General features: G+C 39.3%; 1 protein-coding gene across 1 annotated transcript in view; it reads right to left on the bottom strand.

Annotated features, from left to right (window-relative positions):
* Positions 1-2,494: 2,494 nt before the first annotated feature.
* The window catches only part of STK17B (serine/threonine kinase 17b), a 34,881-nt gene continuing 12,746 nt past the window's right edge, over positions 2,495-24,629 (bottom strand). Inside the window, 10 exon segments of the mRNA XM_030580188.1 lie at positions 2,495-6,571; positions 6,573-6,622; positions 6,625-6,641; positions 8,600-8,778; positions 12,873-12,925; positions 14,616-14,699; positions 14,702-14,741; positions 16,355-16,487; positions 20,140-20,151; positions 23,831-24,043. Of these exon segments, the coding sequence (XP_030436048.1) occupies positions 6,335-6,571; positions 6,573-6,622; positions 6,625-6,641; positions 8,600-8,778; positions 12,873-12,925; positions 14,616-14,699; positions 14,702-14,741; positions 16,355-16,487; positions 20,140-20,151; positions 23,831-24,043 (1,018 nt within the window). The 3' untranslated portion in view covers positions 2,495-6,334.

Genomic DNA, 24,629 nt, shown 5'->3' with positions numbered 1-24,629 from the left:
TCCGGGTACCTGGTCTGAGGCAAGTCCAGCCAGCGCTCCTCTGGGTAGTGGGCGCGGGGCAGGTCCGGCCTGGCGGGAGCCCGGACTTCAGCATCTGTCCTCTCCAGCAGCCTGCCTCCAACTAAGCGCTGGGGCCAGGCTTTTATACTTCCTGTCCTGCCCCTTGACTTCCGGGGGGCAGGGACAGGCCATACTGACTCTGCCCACTGAGGCACCTGCTCTGGCTCATCCCCCTCAGGCGCAGTGGGGAGCCAGGGCGCCTCCTTACACCCCCAAAATATCCCCCCAAGTCCCTTCACCCCCTTTCCTGGGGAGGCTTGAGAATAATATACCAAACAATTGCCTTAGCAATGTGAGCACAGCCCAGACCCTTTGTCTTCAGAAAACTGAAATCGATCAGATTCTTAAAATAAGAAAAAAGTAAAATCACACCTGCAAAATCAGGATGGAAGGTAACTTTACAGGTAATAAAAAGATTTAAAAACACAGAAGATTCCCCTCTGGGCTCAATTTCACAGTTACAAAAACAGGAATAAAAACTACTTTTGTAGCATAGGGAAATTCACAAGCCCAAAACAAAAGAGAACCTAACATTTCCTTGCCCTACTTATAATTTCTGTGGTTTTAGATGGATTATTCCAGGTATAGTTTCAGGAGATATTGTACCTGCTTGGCTTCTCCTTCTGTCCAGAGAGGGAACAACAAAAGAGAACAAACAAACAAATCCTTCTCCTCCCTTGCCACCCCAGATTTGAAAGCATCTTCTTTCCTCATTGGTCCTTCTGGTCAGGTGCCAACTGGGTTATTTGAACTGCTTAACCCATTACAGGTAGGGCAGTTGCTACCCTTTCCTCTATTTTAATGACAGCTGCTCGCAGCAATAGAGGAGAAAGAGAATTAGAAATAGTCCAAATGGCAAAGATGAGATGAGATGAGCCCTACTAGAGGTTGTAATTACCCAGTAAATCTCTAAAATTACATACATTATGTTCACACAGAAGAGAATATAATGTGAAAAAGATTTTAACAATATACATTTGGAATAGTTATATTACATAAGTGGCTCACAGGCTAGTGAACATGACTAGAGAATTGGTCAGATAATCATTCATGAGCTAGGGACTGGGCTTTAGTATGGAAATTGAGTGCATATGGGCACATATGAAATGTGCACTTGCAAAATGTAGGAGCATGGTACTGGATTTTAAGGTGTCATTAGTATGGTGCTCAAGATTTTCATGTCTGTTAGTAGTTTTCCCTACTAGGTGCTGTAGGTTAAATCTATGGAGATTAGGAAGGGGGAGGAGTGCTCCACAAGAAGGAACTGGAAAGCTCAAGAGGCTAGTTATGGGATATAGAACTTTCCATCTCTAAATTGTCAGCTCAAATCCAGGCCAACTTTCTCAGACATTTCCTCAGACATAAAATTCTCTCAGAAGGTACGGAGAACAACTACATGTCACTGCCTTCAGCACAATGCAAATCTCTTTGCAACAGCATTTCCACAGTATACTCCTCCCATGCACCCCCGCCATGCTAGTAAAGGAGAATAGGAAGAGAAGACATGGAAGCTTACTTACTAATTCTGTCAGGTATGCTGATACATGATAATGTTAACCATAAAACTACCTAGAAAGTCTGTCAGTGCCAACGTCTCTTAAAAATACCCATGGCTATTTGGATTGTGATTAGATAAAATATAAATATCAAACAGACTAGGATGCACACTTGATGGTAACCATCTCAACAGGAATTTTAGCTTGATCATTGTGGCTGAATTCTGCCTTGTGATAATGTACTCATGGCCAGAGAAGTTTTGTGCTTTATCCTCTTCCCCAAGATTTCAAGGGTAAAAATCTTTAACCTCTGAGGTCAATAGGAGTTTTGCTGGTCTTCACTGGGGGGGTCAGGAATTCACTATGTTTTTCCTTCTTCTCTAAAAGCAACAACAATTTGAAATGTTGTCACAGCAAAGGCCTGATCCTGGAAACCTTATTTGGGAGGAGTTCTATTGACTTACTAGAGCTAAGTTACGTTAGTTTTCTGAACCAAAGTTTTCTAAGCTATATCTTACACATTTCCAGTTTGTCATTGTCAACTCAAAACTACATTTATGGATTTTTCCATATTGAAATTAATATGGGAATGTTTCTATATACTGGCTTATCAGTACAGCAGCCTATTTGTCTAATATACAGAGCTGGCAAAGAAGCACTTCCAAGCCTGACTGCTGGCAGAAATCAAGGCACAATTTCCCCCCCCCCCCCCCTTCTTCCAGCACAGAGGCCAACAAACTTGTCCAGTTTTCTCTGCTGAGAGTTTCTGAAAAAATTATACAACTAATTTCTAGTTAGGAAAACATTTGTGGTTGAATTTATGGAGTTATCAATTGATACCTAGAACAGAGATTTTTCTGCTAACATCACATTTCTCAGGGAGACCAAAATCAGAGCAGAGACTCATCATTCTTATTTTATTTGGAAATGAGCTCTACAATGTTGCTAATGGGGGAAATGAGTATTTAATAAATAGAATATTTTTAGTATATGTAGCACACTGGATAAAAGTTTATGGGCAGAAAATTTAAGAGATTTAAAGCCCTTCTGAAGTGAATACTGCAGTAATGCCAAAACAAATACATGGGGATACTGTTCCTTTCACGGAACACACGGCTCAGTCATGAAGTTCTAACCACAAACAGAATGACCCTTTTGTCAATGGAATCTTTATGTAGCAACTGCAGTATTCAGCCTGTATTAGTGAATTACTACCTATTTATTACACACATAATATATGAAGTTCTCTAGAAGAGTATACATTTATTTTTAGGCCATCTGCCTATTAACATTCAACTTAACTTTACGGAGTTAACTGCCTTTAGAAAGGACAACCATCTGCTAAATAAACAACATGGATATTACATACCTGTTTATCTTATGCTGTTGAGGTATGCAGATCACCACTGGGTTAGTGTTTTAAATCAAGACACTTAATATTTGTACTGGCCCATTTCATATTTTTGACTCATTTTGCTTCTTATCTTCTCTCTTTAGCTGGTTGGCATAGTGCTGGTTCTACAGCCTCTACAGAGAGACTAATGAAACCGGAACACCAGCATTTCTTTCTTATATAATACTTTAAAATGCCTCTCCTTTCCTCAAAACATTTTATGACTAACATTAAACTATAAAAGGACAAGAGTTCTGGCCCTCAACGTACATAAAGCAGAAACATCTTTTTCCTCATAGATTTAATCTAGATTCAATTGTAAGCAGCATTCCAGATATGAAATCAATAAGCGTAAGGATGTGGTGGCATTTCAAAAGCTACATTCACTAACTTATCAGATGAACTTTACAAAGAGCATAGGACATTAGCTGGAAAGCCTCTTTTTCTGACTAGAAAATACTAAGTGTACAAATTGTTGAATAAAGTCACATTTCAATACAAAACATCTGTTTATACAAAATAATTCAGGAATTGCATAGAAATTACATCACTTATCTTAATAAAATATTACTATGACCATTTACACCTGTTTTTGCTAATCCCCAATAACATGACACTAAGCACAATGGGCTACCAAAGAACAATTGTACCTTAAATGAAATTATGTATGTTAAAGAAAATGATGGCATGCACAATACAAAATTTGTATAAAATTAAACATTTATATTAATCCAAACAATTTAAAATTCTGGCACCAGTTATATTTTAATTTACATACAAAAATATAGATGTCTACAAAATTTGAAAAAGCTCCATTGGTTAACACCAAAATTCACTTATTCAAACTTAAAAGGTAACTTAAGACCAGAAAAAAGCAGTAAGAAATGTAAACATTCATCAAATACCATGGTGGAAAGTTTCTTTATGGAATATTTCCTGTATTTTGTTTAGTTAAAGTGCTGGTATATATGGTTATGACTTCATATTTTGCATAACCTGTATCATATGTTAAAAGAAATAGTAATATTAATGTGAGAGAGCTTCCAGTTTTAAAATTAAGAATTTAGCAGTAATTTATACATCTTAAATTATATTACAATTATTTCTGTAAACAACTTTTTATAACTGAATCTGTTGTACTCTTTTGACATTTCCTCTCTTCATCTTAAGTGAACTTTCATTTCTGAATGTATAAAAATACCTTTATTTTGATACGCTGTAATTATATTAAGTTCTTGTGAAAAGATGATCATTTTAAACAAAGATATTTCTCTTGGGTAAAGGGACTTCCAAAATTAAAAAAAACAACTCCTAACTTGTCTATTAACTGCCTCCACAAAGTCTACTTACTTCTTGTTATCAATTCATAGAAAAGAATAATGTATACATTACATAACATTAATATGTAGAGATGAGATACTGGAGTCCCCTAATAACTAGGTAGCTCAGCTTGTTCATGCTTGAACACATACTAATATTAAAAACAATATCACATGGATATCAGTCTTTATAAAGAGAACAGAAAAGACTGGATTTTAACACATAAAGGTTAAGGCCTGATCCTGCACACTTTACTCAGTTGGCACTTCCATTCAGATCAACAGGAGTATTAACCAAGTAAAGAGAGCATTATTGGACTCATTTGTCTGTTAAGTTGGATTTACTATACAAATTGCTTAAAATATTTTTTTATTCCATCCTTTTGTTATAAAGGTATTTAAAATACAACAACATTTTACTACATATTAATAAAATGAGCATTTACATTATTTCATGTTTGGTATCTTCTCTTGAATATTAACTAGAAATTGTTTAAGTATGACAGGGTCCAAATGCACATTTGAGGAAGCATCTTGCAGTTAACTAAATATCACTATTCTCATTATGCAAGACAAATGAGACATCCACACTGAGGAGGATTCAATCTAAGCTATGCAGACTCGAAGATCCAGGGAATAGTTTAAAGTGCCATTTACTTTCATAATATTCAAAGAGCTTTAATTACTTCCATTAAAAAGGCTCTGATTTTCACACTATATTAGTGCTACTGTGGATATGATAGCTTGTCAGTATTTCCAGAATAAACTCGGTTTAGGACCTGATCAACATTTGCTCCAAGCTGAAACTTGGCATAATGAAGTGTTTTTTTCAGAGTGTGGGAAAAAGAGGAATACAAAACAAAACAAAAAAATCTAAAAAACCCTGCCTTTGGGGGGGGAGGGGGGGGGGCGGAGAAGAGGATGGAGAGTCCAAAAAGAAGATAGATGTGAAAGTTTTCAAAAACTGATAGATTTAGATTACCAAAAGAGCTCTGAATTTTAAATTCTGAAATTTTGCAACCAATTTCTCAACATCAGCATAAGTAAGTACTTCAAGGAAAATAGTTTGGTTGGAAAAATTACTATGCAAGCTAATTAACATACTCTCCATCCCACACCTATCAACTTTTTAACACATCCTTCATGCAGACGCATGGTAGCTGCATGGGCAATAAATGCTGTAATTAGTCTCATCATCTCTGATGTTTTTAAGAGGTATGTACACTAAATTATTATGGGAATTGGACTATTTATACTGTGCAATCTGTATTTCAATACAATCCAGATATATATGGAGACTAAACAGCTTCTTTGGAGCACGTACATTTGTTTCAATATGCACTTTGGTGCAAAATTTTCACACACTTACAATTAGATTTGTTTATGAAACAAGGATCTTCAGCAATAAGACTGACAATCTACCCTTATTCTATTCTAGTATTCCAGAAATATTCATGCGAGCATACTAAAAGTACATGCCACATGCAGTACACTATCCAGGTGTAACCAGTCAGCTAAGGCAGAAAGATTATCCTTAACCACAGCTAAACATTCTAAGTAAACAGTATTTGCTGAACCCGTTCAATACATCCCAATATTCTGCTGATTTTAAACTCTCAGTTAACAGATGGCACTGTCACTGCAGTGAAAGGCTGTCAGAAATTATTAGTTTCAATTTCTCTGCTTCAATCCATTATCAAGTCTTAGTCACAAAATGTGCTATGTTATTAGATCACTGTCTTGAGCACTTTCATAAGCTGTTTAACTAGAGTCTGTTTATTAAAATTCAAAAGTTTTTATATTTTTAGTCTCTATTATATTAACGTTTTTTGGACTAAACTTGAAGAGTGCAAATATATTCAACTAAATCGCCTTCAAAACATAAGGCTCTCCCCTGATGCCAGAACTCCAGTTACTCAGGAGTAAAAGCCATTGCCAGCAATGGACACGAAAGGAAGTCACATAAGAGGATCACTCGAAAGTGCATTTCAGTATAACCATGGTGCACGAATGGACAAGCCATTATCTCACAATATTCACCACTGGAATAGATAATAATCCTAAATTCAGTTCAGAGGACCTGCACAGGCAGCCATGTGTTAACATACTAAGTCTGTCATGAAGTCTTGCAATGAATCATCAAACCGAAAACGTTTAGAGACCGTACTGCTGTCTTCTGGAATGTTCTCTTTATCTGCTTTGTCACCACAGGTACCATTACAAATTGATTTAATATTCCTTTCCTCTGAAACACTTTGTTGTGTGTCCTGTCCTTCTCCAATGCAGGAAGATTCTTCAGGACTACGCAAATAGTATGAATTCTCCCTGTTTCAGCCAAGAATGAGAGAGACAGCTTCTGCTGTCGGTCTTTCCCTTATTAAAAAAACTAAACAAAAAAAAAAGCCTGTTTTACTTAAATAAGTGAAAGCATTAACCTCTTATATGGAATGCACAGCTTATTTCACAAAGATTAACAAAAAATCACGAGTTTGGACATGTGAAAGATGGACAGCCTTTGAGAGTCAAGTCAGCCCCACAACAGATATTAATAAGGGCAACAATTTTACAGCGTCCTCAGATCATTGCATTCTTACTACTAACACAAACTACAGTAATTCCTCACTTCACATTGTAATTATGTTCCTGAAAAATGCAACTTTAAGTGAACAATGTTAAACTAATCCAATTTTCCCATAAGATTTAACGTAAATGAGGGGATTAGGTTCCAAGGAAATTTTCGGGGGGCAGACAAAGGCATTATATACTGTACATTACTATACTGTACTGCGGTGGGGAGGTGCCCCTGGCTTACCTCTGCAGCTCAGGACTGGGGGTTCAGCATCTGGGAGGGCGCTCAGGGTGGGGATGTGGAGTCTGAGAGGGAGTTAGGGTACAGGAGGGCGCTCAGGGCTGGGCAGGCAGGAGGTGCAGAGGGAGCTCCTGTTTGGGGCAGGGGGTGTGCAGGTAGCTCTATGCAGCCCGGCACCGCCCCCATGGCCATGATTCTGGGAGCTGCAATTCTTGGAGATGGACCCCCCCCACCCTGCAGGCAGGGCAAATGGAATGCAGGGGCTTTAGGAGCTGCAGGGTCCTGGAGCCCTGGCCTGCAGCTCTAAAGCTCCTTTCAGAATGCGGCCCTGCGAACACGGGCCAGAGGACTCAGGAGGAGCAGGGGCAGCCACGCAGTCAGCTGCCGGAGAGAAGCGGCGCTTTCCCCTTCAAAGCGCCACTTCTCTCCGGCTGGCTTTGAAGGTGAAAGCGCCGCTTCTCTCCGGCCACTGGCTGCGCAGCTGTCCCTGCTCCTGCTGAGTCCTCTGGCCCATGCTTCACAGGGCGCATTCTGAAAGGGGCTTTAGAGCTGCAGGCCAGGGCCCTGAAGCCCCAACGTTCCAGGTGGCCCTCCCTGCTGGGGGTGGAGTGGGGAGGCAGCTTCCGTAGCTCTCTCCCTCCCTCCCAGAAAGTCCTAAGTGCTACCAAACGGCTGTTTGGTGGAGGGGAAGCACTGGGAGGGAGGGAAGAAGGGAAGGAGAGGAAGCCAAGAAGAGAAAATTGTGCAATGATCTCTTGTAAAGTCAGCCAAATGACGTTTATAACTGAGCATTGTACAACTTTAAACGTGTATGTTCCCTAATGGAGCAGGGATGTAACTTCGAAACAACGTTAAGCAGGACGACGTTCAGTGAGGAGTTACTGTATAAAGGACCTGCTTGGATCATGTCTGGCTCAGGCTTCAGAGTTGTAACCAAAATGCAAATGCAATGTCAAACTTTGCCCTCTGCATCTTAAGATCATTTACTTATAGGTGAAATATGGCCAGCAGACTATATTTACGATGCACAAGCAAAACTATATTTAACACTGAGTATGCAATCTGGCAGTTAGTTTATTTGCAAACAGAGCAAATTTAATTTGGAAGCCATGATGGCATTTTTTTTTTTTATTATTTTTTTTTTTTTTACATAAAAACTGCTTTTAAGCAAATTGCATCTTACTAAGCGGAAAAATCAGTTACAAATGGACATTACTACCAGTTAATCTGATATAAAGTCAGACTATCTGATAATTTACAATTCAACATTTAAACAGAATTTCCATTATTGGGATCTCAACTAGGCAAGGACAGATTTTCTATCTGAATCCAGCCCATTCTAAATATTTACACTACATAGAATTTATCCATATCATTTAACATAAAAATGTTGGTTTTCATAACTGGTCTCTATCACATTTATATTACAGTAGCACCCCAAAATCCTCAATCAGGATCAAGGCCCTGCTTTGCCAGATGCTATAAACAAACAGAAAGATGCACCGAAGAATCTGGTACCTACTCTGGGTTTTTTACAAGAAGTTTTTGAATGAAGTCTCTGGCCCAAGTATGAAACTGATGCAAAGTTTCCTCTGAATAATCCACATTGATTTGAGAGATATTGAGGAAAGTTTCTTGATTATCTGCCCCCACAAATGGAGATTCTTGAATTAGCAGCATATATGAGATTACCCCAATATCCTGAAATGAAACGAGATATAATTTAGGATGAAAGATAATTACTGGTGCTTATGGTCAATATTCTTTGTTATTTCACATTCCACGAGCAGCAAAAGAACCAAAAAGTATGCCACAGTTCTAAGCAATTTGATTACATATACATACAATACCTGATGTGTGTTTCTTAATGAATCATTCAGAGCATTAAGTGATTTTGCTGGTATGTGACTTGCTCTTCCTAGCAGTCAAGAGTGAAAGTTGCTCAGCTACTGAAATCTGCTTCAGCCATTTCTTTCTTTCATCACTCAATTACCTCTACTTTGGAGGGTAGGCTAGAATGGTGTTTTCCAAAACCAACATTAATGCTTGTTTTGAATTCCTCAATACAGATACACTCAAAGAACGTGGTTAGCAACCCACCTGATGTCCAGACAGATCATTCCACAGTTATGCCACCTTTATCCCAATAGTACAAGAAAGCACTAAACGGAATCAGGAGTATTCAGTCTCCTCAATACAAAAGTTATTTAGCATAGAACTATACTACAGCTGGCTAATAATGTCTTTCAGTTCACTAGCAACCCCTATTAAAAAAAAAGTTTAGGTCAGGTCAATAAAAATAATTCAGCAAATCAAAAAACTCAAACTGTTTGGTTTGATCTGGCTCAGTTTCTCCTTTTGAATTTGGGTATTTTAACAAAAAGGAAGGGAAGACTCACAAAGTCAGCCCAAACCACTAGCCTACAAGAGTCACTCTCAAACTTGCTCATGCACAGTGACTATGAATTGCCACTATAACAAGGTCTGAAGGTTAAGATTGTCCCTACCACAAAGCTGAGTCTTCATGTGTGGAAAAAGAATGCCTAAAGGAAGCTCTTCTTGACTGGGTAATACTACCACTACTTTCTACCCCAGGTATTGAGCAATTCCTCAGTAGTTATGATATTGCCTTGCCAGAAAACTGGACTATTCATTTCCCTGATTCAAAAGGGACTGTGTGTAGCTGCATTAAGAATATAGCTACAGAGCTACCATGTTTAAAAGATGCCACCTATTTTAAAAATACCTTGCAGGAAAGAGAGAAACTCTTTTGCTCTTTATTCTTCTGAGATAAAAACAATTTCCTCTTTTTTTTAACCTCCCCATTCTAAAACCACTTTTTACAGGCAATTGCATCCCCCTGCAGTTCACATTTTACAAAGTTTTGCAGGCTACAGTATAATTCATTTAACCAATAGCCAGCTTCTATTCTGGCATAGTATGCTGTTAAAGGCAATCTGTTCCTACTGTTCTAGCACACCTTTCAGGCCGTTTTGAAGCACTAGAAGCTCCTGATAGTGTTGTTGCTGTCCCGGGATCCCCATGAACTCCAGCTCCAAGGCAGAGGGTCTCACTTGGTTCCAAGGCACAGAGGGAAGCTGCCCTCTTCTAAACAGACTTATAGAATGTTTTCCCTCCTTCCTGTCTGGGGGTCTTCTCCTTATCCTCATCTTTTCAGAGGAGTCCCTGTGTCTGCTGGTCGTGTTCCGTCCGGGGCACTGCTCAGCAGCTCCAGTCGATGAGACAGGGTGCAGTAAGATCCCAAAGATTCATGATGAGCTCCATCAGGTGCTTGCGAAATCTGAATCCTAGGACTGCTTGTTGCAGGGACAGGAGGACGTGGCAGATATCACACCTTAATGAGATGTATGACTCCCCAAGCATCAAAGGCAGCTCTCATGTGGGTCACTTACTGGGACGTCCTGCAGGGCAGGAAAGGTAAGTCTTGAAGCCTGGACCTTGGGCATAAGTGCCTCAAAATCTGGGGGATTAGTGAAGGTGGGAGGAAGAACCTCTGATCTCCATGATTAAATGATGACTATATGCTAAATATGAAACTTAACTAACAAAACTTAATATACACAATATTTTTTTACAAGAAAGTTGAACCAGCAAAACTACAGGAGGTTCCATCCCAGATCACCAAAGGTTAGAAAAGAACTGCAGAGGCAGTTGGTCTGTCTGCTGCCAATGATGTCCTCGGTTCCACAGCAAAAGGTGTAAGGTTCAGGTGCAGAAACAGACACTGCCATTGAAGAACTGTCAGTCCAAAGTGCTGGAGCAGTGCGCACCCACAGAGGCCAGCTCTTGAAGAAGGGCAGGTACAACAATTTAAGAATCCAGACTGCCAGGAGCATAACATTTTTTAAGTTGTGGTAACAGTGGAAACCCATACTGCAACAAAGATGCACTAAGATTCCACGTTGTTACTCATACAATAGAAAAATAAACTTGTTTTTCCAGTTTCATGGAGAGCTATGGAGAATCTGGAAGATGGATACTTACTCACAGAGACATATGCTACAGTATCCTATTGTTGAGATACAATTTGGGCATGAGAAAGTAAAGTTGAACTCCACACTATGTAGTTTATAAGAAAATTAAAACAGGTGAGGTTTCTTGGTGTGAGAAAGACTTCTATGCTAGGGCATATTTGGAGTTGCCCTAAAAAAAAGAAAGAACGAACCTCACAATGAAAAATTGTGAGGAAAAGAGGTTGTTATTGCTGCCTTTAATGTGCTCCAGGCTCAGGAGCAAATTATAGGTAAAAATAGCTTTGCTATCTGTTATTCTTCTGGAGTTATGTGAAAGAAGATCAAAATAATAAGAACTTCTTAATATTCATGAAGATGTGCAGCTTCAGTTAGCTTTCTAGATTAAGAACTTTGAAGAGAAAGAAGGGGAAGTGGGTGGAAGTAAAATTCACAAACGTGAGATTTTTGGTACACATTCATGGGCAACGTTCTTTCTTTTGGAAAACATTTCACATATATAGGAATAAGTCTGATTTGAGATATGACTGTCTACTTGGTTCACTGTGTTCACGCCACCATTAATCCACATTTTTAGTAGTTACAGCATGTTTTATAAGATACTAGATTGTTCACTAGTTTCAGTGTTTGATGGGCAATGAAAAGATTAATGTAGGCCTGAGAGGCCAATTACAAGTGGGCTGCACCTGCCAAGTGGGTCAGTCTTAACTGATGATGAAGCCCACCTCGAGAAATGCTAAGAGAGGACTATAATCAAAAATGTTTGTAGCAGAAAGGAGCTGTAGCTAGAAAGTGAGGAACTCTGCAGTCATGCTCTAGGACAAGAGAGGTTGTGATGAGAAAGTTCAGGAGATGGCTAGCCCTAGGATCCTCTCCCAAGTAGAGAAGTCTAGGAAGATGCCTGGGTAAAGATCCACCAACCACCTGAGTGGAGTAGGTTCTGGAGTGGAAAGCCTTGACAAAGACAGTATCTGGGCTTCCATGGAGAGCACCCTTGGAGATGTTCAGCTGTTGAACAAAGCAAGGGAAAGAGCAGAAGAGAGAGAGGAAAGATCAAACCTGAGGGCAGGAATAGGTTTGAGTTTATAGTTTTAAACTGGGATTTATTGGGGAAGAGCCTTGCAAAAAGGGTGAGATTAAAGAGGCTGTGGAGAGACCTCTTGACAGGCTCAGGTAGGTAGCAGGGGTTGAGTTTGAATATAGACACAGCTATACTTATAACTGTAGGGTCCCTGTGCTGAAACTCAGAGGAGAGGGAAGGCCCAGGTTCCACTATCAAACACCAGAGAAAGTGGTGTAAAGACTCTGAAAAGGAGATAAGGACAACCAGAAGGGTGTGATGACCATGAGGTGTAATGTTGGGGCTGAAAACCTTTTGTGACAACGTTAGATATTTATTTGTTGGACTCTGCGTATCCCAGAAAGAGCGGAGTTAAATCATGACGTGACGAGAGAGTTGATTCATGAGACAGACAACAGAAGACCAGAACGATCATTGAGAGGGGGTACCAGGCAAGACTGAGCTGCTAACGCCCCCACACCCAGCCACAAGACGTGCACTCTTCCACACAGTGCTACAAGGTTTATATGTTTCTGCAGAGTAACTTTTAAATGCAACAAATATACAGTGCTTTAAATGTAAAGAGTGGGGAAAATTAACATTTAGTTAAAGTGTTCCTTCCACAGCAGATAATGATGGAAAACTAAAGGATCTGTTAGGAAAAAAGCGTGCAAGAGTAGTTGATACCTGAATTAGTGTCCAATTTCTTTAAGCTTAGTTACTATTATCTTTAGAAGAGAAACTTACCACATATCTGTAGCCGTGGTAATAGGATCATAGTTTAAGATTTCTGGAGCTGGGGGAAAAAAAGTGATAATCTTGAATAAACGATTAAAAATACATAATATGCTATGTCCTATCCAAACAACAGGTGTCATAGTCTGGATTTTTGACAATTTTATACTAAACTACAAGACTGTAGGACTAAACATGTGTTTGTATAGTGAAGTTTCTATTACTATATTTAACTACAAGACTGAAGATGAAGGAAATAAATGGCACGTCTCTGAAGGGCACTAAAATCGCTTATGGATTGGCAGTTGCTTACACACAGCAGGTTTGGAGTTGTAAGACTAGACAGGAAGCTTCTTTTACAGCCACCTGACTTATTTAGACAGTTCAATTCTTTGCTGAACCAGAGAGATGGAGCAATTTTAAACACAAACATGTCAGTGCACTCCCACTATGATGCTACTTGCTAAATCAGTTTGTGACCTGTCCTGTATCCACATTAGTGCTATGTAGTTTATAAGAAAATTAAAACAGGTGAGGTTTCTTGGTGTGAGGAAAGACTTCTATGCTAGGGCAATAGCAATTCAGCTGCAATGCCTTCTAGGTGCCTATACTAAAGTCATTGGTACAGCTCCCAGAGCCAAGTACTCTATTGATACCAAAAAGGTCACAACAACATAGTGTGGGACAACAGTAAGGAGACCTGATTGACACATATCAGCTTGTCCAAAGCCACAATAGCATTGAATTGGTTTCTAGAACTGCTGAAAATCTAATCTACTTCAGCCAATTCTTAGAACACTTGTAAATTGGTTGAAACATTTTTGTTGACACCAAGTATTCCAAAGAGTTAAACTGATTCTCTAAGTGATAATTTTTTTCTTTACAAAAGTAAGATTTTAGGCTGAATATAAAAGGACTGGCCTATACAAGAGAGTTTCAGATATTCTAACCAGTTTTAAAACTGGTATAGCTAAAGTGATTTTTAAAAAGTTAGTGACGCCACAGCATAGAATGGGATCCAAGCAGCCTTAAACTGTTCACTACAGCTTCACTGAACCAATTTTAAAGACAGAACTTGAAGGAAGTTTCCTCAGAGAAGTAGCTCTAAAAAAATCTGGTCATTTCCCCTCCACTTCCTCTCCAGAGGATAGTTTAATCTTACTTATCAGCTTAGAATGTACACCTAACATAAAAAAGTTGTTCATCTTTCTCCAACAAGAATTTAATAGCAGATGCTTCCATCCATCTCATATTAAGATTTTTAAAAGATATAGTAAACTAGTAGTGCACTGTAGAATCAAATTAGAGCTAAACCTCAATTGACTGTATCTATAAATTACATTAATCTTGTTTTATTGTTTGCTCAGTTTAATGAAAATTTTGTACATTAGCATATATTTGCATTGGGCCACCTAGTCATTAGAGAGAATTAGCAAGGTTCTAACTATGTAATTTCTCAAAATTAAACACATTTTAATAAGCAAACAGTATGACTTTATGTTTTCTGGGCTCAAATATTTTTAACTTATAAAAGAAATGATTAAGTCTCACCTGGTCTACACATTACTTTAAAAAAAACCAAAAAGCCTCAAAATACAACAACATGCGGTTACCATTAGCAGACACAAGACACTAGGTAAAAAGACTCAGGACATTGAGCTTATATAGCACTGTATGTGTCTAGCTTTCAAATTCAGTGAACTGTTTTCATTTGCATACAGGAATTTAAAAAGGAAATGGCCCCTTCATACCTAGATATTCTGTAGTCCCTATGATTTGCCGCAGTTCACTAGTGTTCTCGATCTTCCGAGACATACCAAAATCTACAATTTTACATCACCAAGAGGATTGAAACTGCTCAGCAAGATGTTCTGGGGCTAAACGGAGAAAGATGATATTTAGTCTTTAAGGCATAAATACGCAAGTATGATTTAAATGGTAAACAGTGTATACCAGAGTGACATGTAGGTTATATTTAAGCATTCTGTGTTTGTCGCTAATATTGCCTTTTAAAACAGAATCCACAAAAAGCATTTGTGATGCCCATCTGTAACATCCTCTGACCAAAGCCAGACTCTGGACCATCTGCAGCTCTTATGCTGTTGCTAAAAAACACAAATGTGAAAGACTAATATTTTACACAGATAGTACAATCCACTCCAAAAAGTCACACTGTCTGATCAGGAACAGGAGAATAAACATTTTCAAGAGAACACAAATGTGGCATGCTCAGAATCCCTCTGCAATTATAGCTGCATTTTTCCATGTTCTGTCAGATAATATGTATTGTAAAAGTTTCTTTCAGTTGCCAAGATAAAGCCATTAGAGCGTGAACACATGCTGTTGCCCTGTTAACCCAGCCTTGCAAAAGACTGTCTCAAATAGTAGCAAAAGGTATTAATTCTCCCCTTGCAGATTCCGTTCACCTCAGTGGCACATGAACTTCAGAGGCCTGACTGGGTCCATTTAAATACTAAGGTTAAGTACAATTAATTTAATATAAAAAGGGATATATATATAATGAAAAAGACACTACATTACTGAAGAGTTCAGTTTTCACATTGATAAAACAGACAGTCTGGAAATACACCTCTACCTCGATATAACGCTGCCCTCGGGAGCCAAAAAAATCTTACCACATTATAGGTGAAACTGGGTTATATCGAACTTGCTTTGATCCACCAGAATGCACCGCCCTGCCCCCACAGAGCACTGCTTTACCACGTTATATCTGAATTCATGTTATATCAGGGTAGAGGTGTACAAGCGCTAGTTCCTACATCAGTGTTGACTTGATCAAGATACACCGCCTGTAAAAACCAGAGGTCACCGAGACATTTATATCTGGGAGACACTTGCCCAGAACTGCTTAAAATGGAGTTTAGTCCTACATGAAGTCCTTGCTCGCCGACAAACCAAAGAGGACAAGAGGTTGCAGGAGGAAGGAGAGACTGGTCTCCAGTCATGGTCAACAGCTTCCTGCTGAGCCTGAAAACATCTGCCCTCATTGTAACAGAACTTGTGGTTCAAGGATTGGCCTTATAAGCCACCTGAGGACCCATAACTCCCATGGAAGATGATCATACTCAGTAACAAGTGATTACCCATCATCATACAGCCTGTTTTTGTTTTTTAATCACAATGTATTAACTGGAACATTTAACAAGAAAATATTACATACAGTAAAATTAACCGGGCTATACTGAACATAAGAACCTTGACTCTGCATAGGATACTATCATTATGTGCATGTCTAAGGTGCCTATATCTATTGTACATGCGCTAAGATGCAAGTAATTAATCACACCCTAATACACATCTTAAAACTGCAACAGTTATGCCAATGTACTTCCATCACATCTTCCAAACTGTTTTGATGTAGCCATATTCCACACCTCCTTTCTGTACAGACTTGATTTTAGTGCTGACATATTGAACCAACCAGCAGAACAAAAAAGGTAAGTTACTGGAATACCATGTGTAATTTTACCTTTAAATCAAGATGCACAATATTGTTTTCATGCAGACAGCAGAGTCCTTCAAGTATTTGTCGAATAAGTCTGATAATATCATTTTCTTCAATTCTCTCATCTAAATCAGGGACACACAAATTAAAGATTCACCTCCAGCAGCACTGAAACAAGAAGATAAATATACATAAGCCACATTAGATGTACTAAGCTTAATCTTTTTGACATAAAATGTCAAATTTAAGAAGAGTATTAGAGTAGTAAAACTGCCCAAATGTCTTTACAATTCAAATTATTGCACATTTAAAGAGAGGCTGTTGAGAAAGTTAAAAATCCTAAAACTTTATGGTATTTTTTAATGTATTCATCAGCCTATTGATCTACAAAAAGAATGTTATAAAATGCAAACAGGCAATGACAAAAAGGAATTTCATAGTAGGAAATGTGTGTTGAGATTTCCAAGTGGAAGGTGCGGCTAAATTCCTTGCACCAATATGAAAATTTTAACCCAGGTTTCTAAAACCTTCACACCAAGTTGCAGGATGATCATCTTCAGTTCTCTTCCAGCCCTCCACAAAGGATTTACTTCACTGAAAGTCAAAACCAAGAGTCTCCTGAACAAGGCAAAAGCATCAATTAAACCAGTTACTAATGCTAATCCTAGCTGGAAATTAACAATAATATTGCTGGTTGAACTCCTTCAGGGGCAAAAACATTGCTGTTAATCATTCAAAATACATTCAAGAAGAGCCTCTAATGAAACAGAAGGAAATCTTGGTGGTAGAAGTAAGTGAAAAAACGACCACCCATGTTGGGCTGCTGGTTCCACGAGAAAGAACTTGAGATAAAATTCTATCAGCAGGAAAAGGGAGAAAAAAGAAAAAAAAGGAAGAGTCACTAGGAAAGAGGTCTAATAATGCTGTGGTACTGGTGTGAAATCTTATTCCTTGGTCAAGGTTGCTCAAGGTCAATGAACTAGCACCCTTGCTGAGAAACCCAGCAAATAAAGGCCTAGAAAAGAGGGAGTCAATGAAAAAATGACTGAAAACTGACAGCATAAGTCACCTCCAAAGCAGAGGATTTTTTAAAATAAAAAAGAAGATCAAGTGATTTTCCAAAGCTATAGTGAGGATATCAGCAAGCAACATTCTAAGAAAGCTTATCTAAAAGGAAGATTCATAATCCTTGCCATGCCTTAAACCATTCGTCTAAAGCCAATGACTTCTAGCAAGAGCCCTTATGCCATGTGGTGCTCAAATATTCTCACTATGGATCACTTTAGAAGATCCTATTCAGACATCTAAAACCTGCAACTGTACAATGCCAGTGTGCTACCACCACCATGTCAAAATGCTTAGGTATACTCCATATATTTTTCTGGATTGCACACTATTTAAAAACCTGAGATTTTGTCAGATATAACGTTTATTTAGGTTCTGGCAAACTAGATCCATGCTTTCCCTGAAGCAACTATACCACTATGTTCTATGAAAATAAAACCAAACACTGGGATAGCATAAAGGAAACAAAATGAAAATAAAAGTTCAATAAATGTGATGCATGTAGTTTCTTAGTTACAGCATACACTTTGTATCTGTGTCATTGTTTCCTTCTTCATGCATGTACAGCTTGAAATTAGCCCTGAATCTCTCCTCCGTCCCCTCTGTTCTACCCTCTCTAACTTCAGATGATTAATATTAAAAAAAAAAAAAAAGATGGATTTGAGGATAAGCCTCTATAGCTGCCAGGTGCACTCTAAGTAAAATTAAGTAGCTCAAAAGAGAAAATTGAGGAAGATACAGGCACTTTTTATCTGCTGTTTGCTTTTATTATTAAATATAATATTAACAGATGTATATGAACGGTACACATTGTAATATTTTAGATAATATAGCCTCCTTCCTAGATTCAGAAGATCTTAGAGCACCTAGAGCAAAAACCTGAAGACTGGCATATCATTGGCTGCCAAAAACTACGCTGCTAGGTGAAGAATTTGGCTCCACTTCCAAAAAGAAAGGTCCAGGCACCCTGGAAAGAAGGATAGTGTATTAAACACAAAAATTGATGATTCCAAGCCAGGGTCTGGAGACAAGATGAGCTTCACCTTTCTGTTGATTCAAAAATATAAGGGAAGGCACATCAACACAACTTCAGTCTAATATGAATGCTTCTGTCAAAACGACTGGACCCTGTTAACACTTGAGCAGCAGAGAAGAGATGTGGTGTTGTCCCTGAAGGATAAAAGATCCACTCTGGATGTCTCATTTTCTCAGTATGATGTTCATGAATGAAGTTACTCCTCCACTTGTGCACCATTTGCAGAAGATGCCTTCTCTCTGGATGCAAAGTGGAAGAACCTGCCAACAGATTTCCAACATAGATGACAAGACTAATGACCCTGCTGCAGGGTTGATGAGGAAACGTTCAAATCCCCGTTACAGCACTCTGTAAAGGTTGCCTAAGAACCAACATCCCCTTCTTTCTCTATTTGGAGTGGAGAGGGGAGAAGGTAAACACTACAGCTCAGTGTATAGTCCCTTGCAACCTCAATATTCAGGTCTTCTGAAGACTTTTCCAAGATCCTCCAAAATAAAACCTAGGACCCTCAGGGTATGTCTACACTGCAATTAAACATCTGCGTCAGCTGACTTGGGCTCGCAGGGCTCAGACTGCAGGGCTATAAAACTGCAGTGTAGACATCCAGACTTGCACTGGAGTCTGGGCACTAGGACCCTATGAGGAAGACAGGTCCCAGAACCTGGGCTCCAGTCTGAGCCCACACATTGCAGTTTTATAGTCTCTCAGCCGAGCTCGGATGACACCGGCCAGCTATGGGTGTTTACAGTGTAAACAGGGTATAGGCACACTCAGACTATGTTTATACTGCAATTAATGTAAGCCCAGGGGTAGAGGAATTCAAGTAAGTAGAACCTAGGGTTCAAGTGTCTATACTCAATTGTAATCCCAGATTAGGAATTGTTGAAATCTGGGTCCCAACCTGGGACTACTTTCTACACAGCATTATGCAGGCCAAAGTCCAACCACCCACACCTACTCCTGGGGAGATGCTGCAGGATTACATGCATGAAGAAAATGCCCCATCTCGCCCTGCAGAATTCCTGTGCTTCCCTGCAGAAAACAGCAGGGAAGCAAAGGAAAGCCGTGCGGGGAGGGGAGGTGGTGGTGGTAAGGGGGAACATGACCGTGCGGCACAGTTTTTGGGAGGACTGCTCCCCTAAACAGAGGTGAGGCATGGTGGGCACACAGGGTTACATGCCACTGCCCTCCCCGCATTTCTGCAAGGACTGAGTTGCCCAGCTGAAGCAGGTTGTGTCTCCGCTGACTGCAACTGAATGCCACCTCCTGGATCCTAATGCCAGTTGTGCTCCCCTTCTGTGTGCTGGAAGCTTTCCTGTTTCTGTGCAACAGTGAGTGCCTGTGGTGCAGCTGGGTAAGGGTGGGGGAAAATGAAGGAAGCAAGGTGAGGAGAAGGGGCAGTGGGGAAGGAAGACAGGTGGAATAGGGCAGAAGCAGAGGAATGTGAGAGTGAGGGGAGGGGGATAGAAAAGAAAAGGGGATAGTGGAATTATAGGGGGAAAGCGGGAGCCTGGCATGCAGTGCCTACTTAGCAGCAGATGGGAGTCCCCTGTTAAGCAGGCCCATCAAATCCTCACCCTTACAAGCCTTACCCCTACACCTGGACCCCTCAGATAAGCCCCTGACACCCAGAACCCCACCCCACTGAGCTCCAACCAGCTGCACATGGACACCCACCCCATCAAGCCTCACTCCCCCAGGACCGGACCCTCCCTCTGAGCTGCTCCACACCCGAACATCCCCCGCCAAGCCTCATCCCCCCACATCCAGACCCTCACCCCCGCTGAGTCCAACCACTTTCACCAGGATCCCCTGCAGAATCCCCCCCAATGAGCCCTGAGCATCCAGATCTCCCACTGAGCCACCTGCACTCAGACTGCCCTACAGAGAAACCTGTCACCCACACCTCGATCCCATCACATACCTGGTGTGCCTGGTGCAGAGGGGCAGACCCAGCCCTTACATTGTGTCAGGGTCAGGTGCAGCCCTCTACCGATTCCCTGTAGCGGGGAGGTGGGAGCATTAGGATTATCTCCCATTTCAATGCAGCCAGTGGCCTGTGCCCCTCACTGCCATCCTAGAGCCACATTAATTTATTGATCAATAAAATTCGCAGGATTTTACAATATTGTGCAAATATTTTCAATTTTTTGGCACAGAATTCCCTCAGGAGTACATATCTCAGACTATCTAGCTTCCCCGCCCCCAAAAATGTGTCCACTCTAGCTCTGTTTGTGGCACAGTGTGGGAAAACTTGATTGTCCAGAGGACAAAGACAGTTGTCCCATGGGATTGTGGAATACGTTTGGCAGAATCCGAGAGTACATGTCCAGTGGCACTACGTTGACAGTGCAAACCAATGGTGCTTGATCATGGGTCCTGCTTGACTCAGGCTCGGACCCTCCATTCTCATGGGATCCTGGGACTCTAGGTCCAAGCACTGAGTTAGCACAATGTGTGCAGACAGAAGGTTCAAATCTGAGTCTGAGCCCTGGGCTTACCCTATGTCTAATCTCACCAAACAGAAACTAGAAAACTTAAGAACAGTCTGCTATAAAAAACAGTATGACTTTTTTGCTTTGCAGTTTGTCTGTGAAAGAACTGTCAGAGTTAAATGAATGAATGGACATGTACTTAACAAGATACCATTTAGTTCTACACTAAAGACTTCATAATTAAAAAGTGTAAGCAGCTCGTCATCTCAAAAAATTAAAGAAATAATCAGGTAAGATCCGGAAATTATTTAAAAAAAAAAGAACTAAAGGCTGCTGAACACTTCTATAAAACAGCCAGTTAAGATTAACTCTTCTTACCAGGAGTACCTTGTTGCAGCTCATTAGTGATACATGTAAAAACAAACAAACAGTTGTTGAGCTGAAATATAAGCATAAAGATAAAAAGCTAGGGAAAGCAGAAAGTCCAAAATTTACCAGGACTTTGTCCCTACTTCCATTTTGACTGATTTAAGCTACTTGACCAATCAAGATGTATTGGGAAACAGTCTGATAGAAAGGCACTTGCCTTTGACATCCAGCAGCACAGTTTCATACAAATTTTAGAACCTACATTAAATGAGTCTGGCGGTCTTGACACACTGCACCTTGGAAAAACATTAAGAATCACTGAAGCTACCAAAAATAAAAAACTTGATTTGCTCAGAGAAACTTAGTCTAGTTGGTAGCATTTATTTCACACCCTGGACACTACTGTTTCTACAAAAAAGTGTGTTTTCATACACTAGCAAGAAATGATAATTTTGATATCTGAAATTTGTCATCGACATCAGCCACCATTTTCAGACATGGGTACCTACAATAAATGGCCTGATTTTCAGAGGTCCTGAGCAACCGGAGTGTTGGTAATGGGAGGGAATGTTCAGCAGCTCTGAGAGCAAACCCACTAAACAACAATTGCAGTCAATAGGCACTGCAAGTGCCCAACACTTCTCAAAGTCAGGAACAAGGTGTAAAGAGGGTTACTAGCAAAAAAGCATGCATTGAGTATGCTAGTGAAACCAGACCTCTTACACAGGATCAGTGTACATTTTCTCTCGGTCGCCCGACATTAGAAAGACTGTTCTAAGAAAATGATTATATATATAAAAAAAAATCTACTTGCACAAATACCAGTTGAATTTGATCTAATATGATTATACAGAAGATTTTACAAAACCTGATTCCAACAGAAATACCTCTTTTGTGTATTTTAAATTGACTGGGGTATTTTAAACAAAAAAACATTGCCACTACAGTGTTTGCAACATTATGAGTGCATGAAAACCTGAAAATAATATTGATCAGAATCTGAGACAAAAGCGGAAATGACTAATTTTCAGCCAGGAACTGGCACAAAAAGGATCTACTTCTCTTAGCTAGATAGGATGTGGCCAAAACACAGCAAAATCTAATAAAAGCAAGCAGCATAGGAGGATGGGTGGGGGGGAGGATGAGTCACATTTAAAACTTTTGGTTTCAGAGGTCTGTTCTTTTTAATATAGGTAAGGAATTTTGTCGTCCCCCCAAATACAGGACATTTAATCTGAATATCTATATTCAGCAATAAGTGAACAGTCATAAAAAGTTTCAACATTAGGGTCTCTCCACAATTTTGTCTTAAAGATGTCTGTCACAATATAAACATACGTTTCCCATTAACTTGATTATGAAGAAAAATGTATCTATGCACAAAAAAAAAAAAAAAGCCGGGGGGGATGACATACACACACGACTCATTCCTTCTCCAAACTGATCCCCTGAAAGGGATTTATCTTCAAAACCTATTTAGGTTAAATTTAAACATTATATATTAAGAACCAGTGATTTTTTTTCCCTTTAGAAATTTAAAAAAAAAAGCCAGAATAGAAGATGCAAAAAAGTGAAGGTCCCAACGCCAGTGTTATCACAATCATTTTCTACTCTTGTTTTTCTTAGTGAAATATGTAACTAGTGCTGTTTGTGTCCCAACATGTATACCATAAAATACAGAAGTTACATAATGCAACCATTAATTCTGTCACTCAAGTCTTAATTTTTGCATTTCTGAACGCAGTTTTAAGTGTGCACGTTCATTAATTATATTCATTTATTTTTGAACTTTAAGTACAGCACTAGTACATATAGTTCAATTTTCTTGATTTATGCCACCATAGCATTAATTTAATTGTTTCTGCAATATTTATCTCATATTAATTATTCATAATTGATTATGAGAAATTGCTATTTACAAAACAAAAGCATGTAAATTAACTGATATTATTCATGTCAAAAGATGTATTGAAACTAAATCATACATGGAAAATTCTAGGACACAAGGGAGCATAAAAAGGCAATATTAACTACCCGTATATACTCGTTCATTAGCCCATTCATTTATAAGCCGACCCTCGAATATGTAGTAAAAATAGCAAAAAATGTATAACCCTTTCATAAACTGACCCTATATTTCAGGGGTTGGAAAACTTTGGCTCCCTGCCCATCAGGGTAAGCCGATGGCAGGTTGGGATGTTTTGTTTACTTGGAGCATCTGCAGGCAGGATGTGGTGAACCACTTCCTGCAGCTCTCATTGGTTGGGAACTGCGAACCGTGGCCACAGGGAGCAGAGGGCTCCATGCCTGCAGATACTCCAGGTAAGCAAAACAACAGTGTATTAGATATTCAATTCAATGATTCCATTGAGTTTAAAATCATCAAATTTTGGTGTAGACCCATTTATAAGCCAACCCCTGCTCTTTGATGCATCACTTTTTTACCAAAAATATTCAGCTTATGTATGAGTATGTACGGTACACTGTATATATGCTCATATGTTGTTCTCCTGATTACTTTCAGTCAACTGATACAAACAATGAATGTTAACAAATCTATTATACAATAGTGAAGTTGACGTAATGCATACTTACTATTCCAACACTAAGATGATTTCATTTGTCATTTCATAGACTTCATGGAGATTAACGACACGAGGACTAGACTTTGTTAATTCAAGCACAGCAATTTCATGTAAAATTTCTGCTTTGCAGTCCTGTCCTCTTCTCCTCTTCTTTAGGAATTTAGCTGCATATTCTTGGCCTGTGGATTTAGCTATACATTTTCTAACCACAGCACATCTTCCTCTGCAAAGAGAATGAAAAGATTTAAGATTTCTTTAGTGAAAATTATGACAATTACACAGAAGCTTAGATATGGGCACTTCACAAATACTTAAGATAAATAGTTGTTTGAAGTGTTGCTGTAGCTGTGTTGCTCCCAGGACACAAGAGCAACAACGTAGGTGAGCGAATGTATTATTGACCCATTTCTGCTGGTGAAAGAGACAAGCTATCAAGCTCCAAAGACCACTTTTTTGGGTCCTGAAGATAAATAAGCTAATATTTTTCTACTACATTAATTCCCAAAGAGAATTACGTGTTCAAAAAAAGTAGTTAGGCAGCACCTATATAGCATGGTTTCACTGTGAGCTACAAAATCAAATGGCAGGTTCTTTCAGGCATCTTGGAAACTATAACTGCATTTCTTCAATGTTTATGTATTAAAACATTCTCAGACATAAACCTATGGTAATACCATATTTAACCAAAAATGAAGGTTCATATGCAATCAGGTTGCAGTAATGAATTAAAATTAGTTATTTTTCCACATAAGCGACTGTTATTACAGAGAGGTAAGTCTACAAAAGAATCCCTTCCACAGGTTGGACCA

The sequence above is a fragment of the Gopherus evgoodei genome, chromosome 11, assembly GCF_007399415.2.
Source record: "Gopherus evgoodei ecotype Sinaloan lineage chromosome 11, rGopEvg1_v1.p, whole genome shotgun sequence".
In the NCBI taxonomy this organism is placed as follows: Eukaryota; Metazoa; Chordata; order Testudines; family Testudinidae; genus Gopherus; species Gopherus evgoodei.
The sequence above is the reverse complement of the archived record's forward strand: the minus strand, read 5'-3'. Positions and strand labels throughout refer to the sequence as shown.